General features: G+C 38.0%; 1 protein-coding gene across 14 annotated transcripts in view; it reads right to left on the bottom strand.

Moving 5' to 3' along the window:
* Positions 1-975: 975 nt before the first annotated feature.
* The window catches only part of LOC122557063 (muscleblind-like protein 3), a 214,593-nt gene continuing 205,216 nt past the window's right edge, over positions 976-10,352 (bottom strand). For 13 of the 14 annotated variants that reach the window (XR_006313738.1, XR_006313739.1, XM_043704327.1 and 10 more), the window contains one exon: positions 5,685-5,820. Coding sequence is in view for 1 of the 14 variants with exons in the window: in XM_043704328.1 (XP_043560263.1) it covers positions 5,678-5,820 (143 nt within the window). In the remaining 13 variants the exon portion in view is untranslated. Of the gene's footprint in view, positions 5,821-10,352 lie in introns of all 14 variants that reach the window. The other variant, XM_043704328.1, reaches the window with a different exon arrangement.

Raw genomic sequence — 10,352 nt, 5'->3', positions numbered from 1 at the left:
CAGTCCAGAATCACAGAATTATCACAGTCTAGAAGGAGGCTGTTTGGTCCATCATGTCTGTATATTGGTTCTCCAAACAGCACCGAGAAATGCTCATTCTCTTGCTGTCTCCATGTAACCCTACATATTGTTCCTTCTGAGACATGTCTAATTCCCTTTTACAGAGGGAATCAACCACGGATGCTGTAAATCAGAAACAAAAACAGAGGTTGCGAGTAAAGCTCAGCAGGTCTGGCAGCAGCTGTGATGAGAAATCAGAGTTAATGCTTTGGGTCCGGTGACCCTCATAACTACTATCCTTATCTAGTCTGGCCTACAAAGTTTGACTGCAGTCTAACTGCTCACTGGATGGCAAACTTGGCCTAGCCAATGTTGCTCACATCTCACGGACGATTAAAAGAATAAATTGAGAGATCAGGCCTTGCCTGTGCTAACTGTATTGTTAACAATTGCTGATGTATTTGCAGAGACTGCTTCTTTCCAATTCCCTGCTTTCTAAGCCTTTTGGAAAATTAATAGACTCTTGATTACTTGATTGAATTATTGAAATGTACTATTTTTAAATAAAATCAATCAATTAATAAAAGCAACAGGCTTAAAGATGAAAATCCAGGCAGGGTCCATGAAATTAATTTTCAAACCTTGGAGAATTTGGGACACTCCTGGGTAGTTCATGGCTTTATGTTTAAGAAATGTTTTACCATCCCAGTAACCCTGACAAAGTAGCTACAGCTATAGTATCATTTTGAAAGCAATCTATTACTAGTCACCTGCTTTGACCCAAGATACATTGCCCTGTCTCCCATTACTCGACACTGAAATGGTGCAACATTATATCAACTCAGAAAGCACATCTGGATTTGAACCTACAGTTTGTAGCTGGTTTCTTCACAGAATTGTACTCTGACAAAATAAAGACTTGCTATTTGTTTCACTTTGAAATCAAAGGGTACAAAATAATTTCATAGACAGATAACCATTTTAAGCACTTTATTTTTTTTAAAAGGTCAGAAATTAAACAATGGCAATATAAGTAAAATACTGAAATATGTAGCATACAGCACATCTTATCTAAAGCACATACAAGCACTACAGCAAGCTAATATGGCAGAAATCTAAAGAGAAAATAAATTTAAAGCTACTATTTTGCTTGTAGCAGCTGAGGGAATGAACACCTTTAATTTTTGTGCAATTTTGGGTCCTTGACTTAAAGGAGAAATGCTCCATTTGCTTAATTTTAATGTGTTTTTTTTGCCCAATATGAGGGGTGTTGAAGGGAGGAGATTAAGTGCAAGGTTGAATTCACCTTCTAACCATCTCAACAGCCACGAGCAGGTCTGCTTCCCCAATCTGCAGACAGAGATTTCAAATCACTTGAGTTCAAGATGCAGAAATCTGCTGTGTGCATGTGACAAACCTTAGAAGCGACAAGATGCACATTATGTGAACAAAGGCAACAGGGTCCTGCTTAGAGGTTTCCACAGCAACCCATGAGCCAGGATACTCATCCCCTCAGTTGCTATGATACAGCAGCCATGGCAACAAAATCAGTAGGCTTCCACCATCAGATTGCATCTGTGTACAGTATTATAGAACTTGAACCTTTGAGATCAGTGTAACATGATTGTTTTTTTTATCTTGCAATTCACCGGTTTCCTTGTGTGTTGATGGCTAATTTATTTGAGTTTTCATTTTACTGTTTAAACCATTTCAACAGTAGGATTGTATCTGGCTGCTGAAGGCTTGATTCTAAACTCTAGAACTGAGTGTGTTGTTCTCAATCATTGTACAGTAAAGCTATGGCAAACTACAAAGCTTTTCTCAACAGCAAAGCGCCATCATGCTTCCAGATAAGTTTTATAGCAAAAACCATTCCTCATTTTTTCCAAAGCCTTTAGCAATGCCGACCTTATTTACCTTAACAAACTTTTCTGTATTTAACACAGTTCTGTTTTTTTTTTATTCAAAATAAGATCTGAATATTTCTTTTAACTATGTACATAAGTGCAAAAAAAAAGATGTGTCACACACAATCGTACACTACTAGGTCAAATCAGTTAAACTGCAGCATTCTCAGATTTTTTTCAGAGTTTTGTTTTCTTTTACAACACTGTACCACGCTTTCATCTCAGTATAAAACCCGGTTCTAAATCCATGTGTTGTAAACCTCTTTGACTGAGAAATGGACGTACAGACACAGATTCAGGTCTCAAGTACGTTTTGAGTGGAACTTTGGGTATTCAAAATAGTCAAAGGATATCATTTCTCTTTGCCTGAGTGTGTCTAACTGTACCTTTTTTTAAAGTCCATGACGATGTACATTTTTTTTAAAATTACAAGTGAAAATTCACAAATAATTTATACAAAGGTAGCCATGTTGTAGTTTTGTTGCCATAGCAACAACTCAATATCATAATTAGTTAACAATGAATCTATCATTGTAAGAGTTACATACAAAGTTAATTTTGTTCTAAAATGTAAACTACACAAACTAGGTATGTATTGTATTAAACTTTTTTTAACCATATCCCAGTGAAGGTTAGCATAAAATAAATGACTTTTAATGAATTAATAAATGGTTTCAAATACAAATGTTAAAACCAAACTTTTATTAACACTCCCTCAGATTTTAATCGTTAATTCCTAATTGTCTGTAACTAAAACTAATCAATCAACGTAGAGAAACTTCAGCAGTGTTAAGAAAATGAAAAGTTTAGACTTCAGTCTCATCACTGATAGTACATGGTGTGTTGTAATGTACTGACATTTAGATTAGGCTGTCAGCTCAAATGTCTATAGATTACACAGTTTTAAACCATTATAGCATCTAAGGCCCTTTTACAGGCACACAGTTAATCAAGTGAATATCTTGCTGACCCTTCTGAGAGGGATGGAACTTTGTTCCCAAAAGATTTTTCTGTTTTCTGCGTACAGTACTGTGAAACACACATGGGTGAAGAAATGTAGTACTATCTAAACCTGTCAGGTACACTAACAGAGCCTGCAACCTACATTAACTCAAATTCCTGTGTAGTTAATGGAACATGTGGCTGTAACAATGACTTTGCCATTTAATCATTTCAATTGCAGAAACAGCACTGGTGTGCTTGATTCCTTCCTTTCCTAGCTTTGTGTTGCACTTTTTGCTGTGATGGGAACAGAAGGTTAAGTTTAAACTTGTCCAGCCCGACTAGAAAAAAAATCCCTGTTTCTGTCCTCTACTCTCTTCATTCCACTTTTCCTCAGTGTGACCCGTTTTATCCAAGGTTCAGGATTTCTTGCATATCATTTGCATAAGGCTGAAAAAAAACTAAACAAAAGAAATAGAAAATAGAACGGTGGATGTTACAAAAAGAGATGTTGGATGAGGTGGTGCTGGCTGGCGAAATCTACTGCGGGTGCACATTAGGCTCCAGCCACCCCACTGTAATACAAAGAAATGAGTCTATGATGCAGAAGATTCTTATTTAGAGTCACTTTCAGTCAACGTGACTGTGATGAAGAATGCACACGAGCTAATGACGTTTATAGTCTGACGACTTCCATTTTTCAATTAAACAAATCATTTGGAATAATTCATTGCACATTTATTATTGTCTCTTTTAGTGCGGCTTCAGAAATGGCATTTTTTGCCTGTGTTTATAATTGCATTTGGCGACACTAGTGCTTTGAGCTTCGTTGCTTTTAACCCTTTTAAATTTTTTAATTTGCCAGTGATGCAGAAGCATCCGAGGCACCTCACAGAACTACCCTAAACAACCTCCATATCTATCTGTTTTATCATCAGCAGGAACCTCTGACTTTACTTTAAATGGGAAGTTATCTTAAATTCCAGACTTACATTCTAGACACCCTGCAATGTAGGCTGGGGAATTGTGGGGTGAGTGAGTTGGGAGGCTAGAAGTGTGATGGTTTGCAGTACTGAGCCAGTACCAAAGGATTGCTCCATTGAAGCTAATGGACTTTCCCAGTTGCATATCTCTTCATGTTCAGAGAGGTCACCTATCTCCTCTCTGTATTCACCACATGCTAGTCAAGCTACAAGTGTACATTTGTAACAATGTTGCACAGCTTGACACAAGAGAAATGGAATGATTCTGAACGTGCGCTGCATTTAATGGCATCGCCTTGAATATTGCCTAGTGTAACTGACTAAAAGAAAATTAAGCCAGGCCTTCAGATCACAGGCAAAGGAGTCAAATGGAGAGAACATGAGCTGCCACACCATATCACTTTTCATCAACTCTTCAACTGGATGAGATCAGTTGCACTCTTACTGATCTGAAGTGCACTAATGTGGTCAAGTTCAAAATGCTCTGGCGTTTAGCCCAACTAATTTAAAGAAATGAATATTGAGTATCCATTAGAGCAAGAATATTTCTATTCTTAGCTTAGATACTGCTCTGTAATCAAAAGCTGTCTCTTTCCAGCCGATGCCATCAAACACAATGTGGAACCTCAGTTGTCCACTATCAATGTTACCTGGGTCTGTGATAGTGTCTACCATGGCCAGAAAGCACATCCCATACTGTGCCTGTGAAGCACAGAGGGAACAGGACAAAGTAGTTAATTTAGCTTCAATGAATCAGAGTCCCTTTAATACCCTCAATACACCACATTCAATTCAAGCTGAGTGACACTCACCTGGCTTTCTCTGAGGCACTGGAACACAGTGTGAAGGAAGAGGTTCTGACCAGCAATAGAAATGGGAGAACAAAGAAACATGTGCAAGGCCATTCCCCAATAGCCAGGCCTATTCCATCAGAACAGTTCAGAAGGAAAAAAACAGGACGAAAATATTTGCAATAGAAAGCATCTCAGTAACAGAAAGATCAATCTTTTCTTCAAGATGTTTCCAGATCCTCAGAGATGATTATCAATAACCTGCCAGTGTGACAGATTGACTCCAGCACATATCTGTCAATTATATAATTTTCATATAGCTACACAGATAGTGATACTTCTACAGCCTTTTTTGTAAGATCTTAAATTTTCTACTATAAGTGTTTATATAGTTGAGTACTGTACGCCCAGAGGCTCCTGGTCATAACCAGCTAATATCACAAGTGTAAGTGTGTGTTGTAAAGCATGCATCATTATTTACACAGAAAATATTGCTATACAAAACATGTCTGTTAAATCTGGATATACTCTAAGTTTTATAAAATTCGATGTTACATAGACAAGGCATAATTGGAAACTGGACACACAGTAAGGACTGGAGCTCATCATCACTCTCTATTTCAATTGTTTTTGCCCTGATTCTCATTAACATTCATTTTTTGTATGTAATAAGGATTAAATTGGAGAACTGGCGATCAAATAGGAGGCTATTGGGGAACCTGTTCCACGAAAGACATTTCCTTAAAATCAAAACTATTTTTTATTCTGATGTAAACTTAACATTCAGTTAAGATAACACTCTTACATAAAAATCAAGACAGATAAACAATTCTATTTGATAATATACATTAAACCAACAGTCTTACATTGAAAATGCTCATCACTATTACCATGAATTGATTATAAATGTATTACAGCAATGAGATATAAGCAGTAGTATATCTCATTTAACTACTACATACAAGTAGTGTCTAACAGGAGTATGTAAATTTACTTGATGTTTTTATAGTGCTTTTTCTTTTTCTTCTTGACATTCCCATCATTTTGGTTTTGGTTAGCATGTAGGCTGTGGTAGGCTTACTGTGGAGGTGGTAGCATGGGGATGATGGGAGTATGTACACAAAGGCCATGTGCAGCTTCCCAAGGAGATGTCCTGGTTTTCCACCAGTGTGCTGTTTATTATTTCAACATGATGCCCTATAGAGCAAAAAGATAGATGTTAGAAAACACAGAAGAGGCACATATTTTGCCCTGCTAACATATTTTTCTGTCACACAGTCTCATTCTATTCTCTCTGAAAAACACTAAGTCTCAAACATAATGCTTTGTGCTATAATTTAAAACTTTAAGGCTTCATGAGACAATCTTATCAATGAATCACAAATAACTTACCATTTATCATACTGCAACAAGAATTATCTTCATAATTCAGACACCAACATGACAACTGAACTGTCCTATCAATGTAAACATTACAGGCAGCATAAAATCACTCAATTTACCAACTCAGGGAATTTTAGCTTCTTTAAGCTATATTAAAAATCTTATGTTGATGGGAAACAGTCTTCATTGCACTTGTAATGGCAACTATGTAAATGGCCAAGCTATAATTCCCCTAATGAAAGTGAACGAGGCCACCTCAGGAAGCAATTATAGCATGATAACTTTACATTGGGTGGCACGGTGGCTCAATGGTTAGCACTGCTGCCTCACAGCACCAGGGTCCCAGGTTCGATTCCAGCCTTGAATGACTGTGTGGAGTTTGCACATTCTCCCCGTGTCTGCGTGGGTTTCCTCCGGGTGCTCTGGTTTCCTCCCACAGTCCAAAGATGTGCAGATCAGGTGAATTGGCCATGCTCAATTGCCCATAGTGTTAGTTGCATTAGTCAGAGGGAAATGGATCTGGGTGGGTTGCTCTTCGGAGGGTCGGTGTGGACTGGTTGGCATTTTTCAATAATGCATATACAGAAATATTTAGTGAAAATATAAAAACTTATCTTCTGTTCTCTAATCCTATTTCAACTAAAGACTCACATTTACTTTGAGACTCGTGCAAAGCTACAGGAGATTAACAAGAATATAATTATTTACATTTTTGGATGTGTGTGTAAATGCTACTCATGAGTTGATGAACCAGATATCCCATGAGATGACTGCAGGTTAAATGCTCTGATGTTGCTCAAATGGGTTTCAATATCTGTCTGCCAGATAAATCCTTTACTACACTAGAGTTCTCCGTAGGGCTGATAGACGGAACGAAGTTGCTCATGTTCTCCCAGTGCTCACAAACCACATAGTTGCTGTGTCCTACTCTTCCAACTATCAGTTGAATAATAGGTGATGAAAACAGGAAGTCCTTCAGCAATAAAAAGGACTGACCTTGTAACCTTCCCGTTTATAGAATTATTACAATAGCAAAAGAGGCCATTTAGCCCATCGTATCTTGAGCTCGTGCTAGATTTTAACTAGACCAAGTGCATTGCTCTGCTTTTTTTCTGCTCTATCGCCTTTTCAGATGTTTATCTGGCTCCTTTTCTAATAATGTTAAATGGTATCTTCCCTGATAACACCAAGTGGCAGTATTCCATGTTGTAAGAACCCTCTGTGAAAATAATTATCTATATTTCTCTTATGAAAGTCAGAGATCAACACTCCCTTATAACTGATTCACCACCCAGTACAAATAGCACTCTGTTTATTATCTGAAAGTAACTATTACAGCTACAATAATCTCTGCTGTGGTAATGACTTTCTCCTGAGATATAGTATTATTATGGTTATGTTGTTGGACTAATCAGAAAGTGCAGGGGTCACTGTGGTACATTTGGACATTGAGCTCTATATGACTGGAAATTTGACCTGTGGAAATTAAATTACAGTGGAAGCTGAATTTTGACACAGCAGCCTGCAATCCCTAACTAGCCTAGAGTCAGAGTCATTCAGCACAGAAACAGACCCTTTGGTCCAACTCGTCCATGTCGACCACATTTCCAAACAAACTAGTCCCACTTGCCTGCATTTGGCCTATATCCCTCCAAACCTTTCCTATTCATGTACATATCCAAATGTCTTTCAAATGTTGTGACTGTACCTGCATCCAACACTTCCTGTGGCAGTTCATTTCACACACAACTGCTGTGTAAAAAAGCTTTCCCTCATGTCCTTTTTAAAACTTTCTGCTCTCTCCTTAAAAATATGCCCCTAATTTTAAACTTCCCACCCTGTCTACCTGTGACGCAAATTTCAAATATTATATTTGAACCCTTATTGTTCTACAACACTATCTAGGGCCCTACCATTGTTGTATAAGCCCTGCCCTTGTTGGTTTTACCAAAATGCAATACATTACTAGTATTTTTCCAAAATAAATTTCATCTGCCACACCTCAGTCAATTGCACCAATTGAGCAATATCTCTTTGGAAGCTTAAAAAAACCTTCTTCGCTGTCCACTATTTCACTAATTTTCGTGTCATCTGCAAACTTACTAACTATAGCTCCATATTCTCATTCAAACTGTTTACATAAATTACAAACAGAAGTGCTTACATATGACTTCTATCTTAGATGCTGTGAATGACTTAGAGTCCTCTCAGGTACAACTACAACCATTGTGCCTGTATCCAGGAATGATCGTTGTTAGCGAGTTTTGAGAAGACTTGTAGCTCAGGTTGAGGTTCTGGATATAGTTTTGCTCACTGAGCTGGAAGGTTCATCTTCAGACGTTTCGTCAGCACACTAGGTAACATCTTCAGTGAGCCTCCGGACAAAGCACTGCTGGTGTTCCCTGCTTTCTGTTTATATGTTTGGGTTTCTTGGGTTGGTGATGTCATTTCCTGTAATTATGTAATTTCCTATGGTGATGTCATTTCTTGTTCTTCTTCTCAGGGGGTGGTAAATGGGGTCCAAGTCAATGTGTTTGTTGATAAGAGTTCCGGTAGGAATGCCATGCTTCTAGGAATTCTCGTGAGTGTCTCGGTTTGGCTTCGTCTGAGGGCTCAATGAAGATATTACCTACTATGATGATGAAATTTCTGAAAATAAACCTTCCAGCTCAATGTGCAAACCTACATCCATGATAACTATTCTTAGAGTTTGAATGAGACAATGGATATGCAGACTCATCGAAGAGGAACATCAAGATGATGATGGAACCCCAGTTTAGCCACAGAAAAGGTTGGGACACTGGAAATCATGTTTTGCAACATGGACAGATATATGATATTGTTCACATGCAGCAGTATAAGGATGAAGAGCTTATGCTCAAAATGTCAACTCTCCTGCATCTCGGCTGCTGCCTGACTGCCTGTCCTTTTCTAGCACCACACTGTTCGACGATGTTGACATCAATCCTTTTAAAATTTATAAAAGCTCTTGCTTTCCATTCAGTAACTATCTTGGAATGTTATGTACCCTACCCAGTGTAGTTGGGCTTTTCTTCAATACTTGTTGACTGGGCTTGATGCAATATTTGAAGCTTTGGAATCCAGAGCATATCAAGACTAGATGGAAGAACACATATTTGAAATTGTTGTAACTGCCTTATATGTTTATGGTCCAGAAATTTTAGTGTATAAGGAGGAATGCTGTGGTGTTGAGCCTTTCCAGTGCCTTACTCACCTTGCTAAACCTAGCTGATACCTATTTATCAAAAGAACTGTCATTGGAATTAATGTTTCCAATGTATTTAAGATTTTGAACATTCTTCAGTTTTGTATAATTGATGGAGATGTCTGGAATTTGGCAATGGTTGCTAAATAATGTCATTCTTTTCAAGGCAGGAGGTCAAGCCAGACAGCTTTGAAGTCTCTGAAAATTGTCAACCATGAACCAAAAGTCACTCATTTTAAGAGCTGTTATGACACAATCATCAACAAAATGGAGTTCCTAAAAGAGGTTTTTGTTTTGTAAGTCAAAGAATATGCTGACAAGATGATATTGGAGAATCATTTCCTTTTCAACATCCTTGGTAGTACGTCTAAGGATACAGGTGAAGGACAGGTCTAACAGGATTGGTTCTAGCTTATAGTCTTCTTTTGCTTCAATGTGTTTAAGTTTACAATGGGAAATGAAGTTTCTCCATTTAAAACCCTTGACCAGCCATTTCATCATGGAACAGCTGTAATCATCCAAACAGTTATTTTTGAGCAACTGCACAGTTCCACAATAATCAATAGGGTGGCCTCTGGACAAACTCAAAAGGCGTAAATTAATATGAACACTTTGTTTCCTTCGTGACCTCATCCACAGAAAAAGGCAAATCAAACTCAACAAGGACTGAGAAATCTGATCGAGGGAGATGGAGTTGACAGTAGTTGGTATGCTCTGCAGGCTGACTTTTCCCACCATTTACCTCTAATTTCTACCTGATTTTTGATCAAGGTTGATCCATTGGCTGACAGCAAATGGTGGAGCCTGACGAAGGTGGTCCATTGAGCTTTTGAGAGTTTTAAACTATGTCTTCAGCTTTCTTTTCCCACCATTGATTTTGCATCAAATGCAATGCTCTCTGAACATTGTTCTTCGGGTGCTGGAACTAGTGTTTTGTGGAAGTGTAGGATGGATTCTTCTTCCACTCCACAGATGCTCTATTTTTGCCTGCAGGATTTGAAAAATGTTTTTGTCATTTTCATCAAATCAACCTTGGTGCACTAACTTCTATGCTCCAAGCCCAGTGTATATTGTTTCAGTGACAATGCTTTTAAATTTGTTCCACTTATTGGCACAGTTT

This window comes from Chiloscyllium plagiosum, chromosome 15 (assembly GCF_004010195.1).
Source record: "Chiloscyllium plagiosum isolate BGI_BamShark_2017 chromosome 15, ASM401019v2, whole genome shotgun sequence".
Taxonomy (NCBI): Eukaryota; Metazoa; Chordata; class Chondrichthyes; order Orectolobiformes; family Hemiscylliidae; genus Chiloscyllium; species Chiloscyllium plagiosum.
The sequence above is the reverse complement of the archived record's forward strand: the minus strand, read 5'-3'. Positions and strand labels throughout refer to the sequence as shown.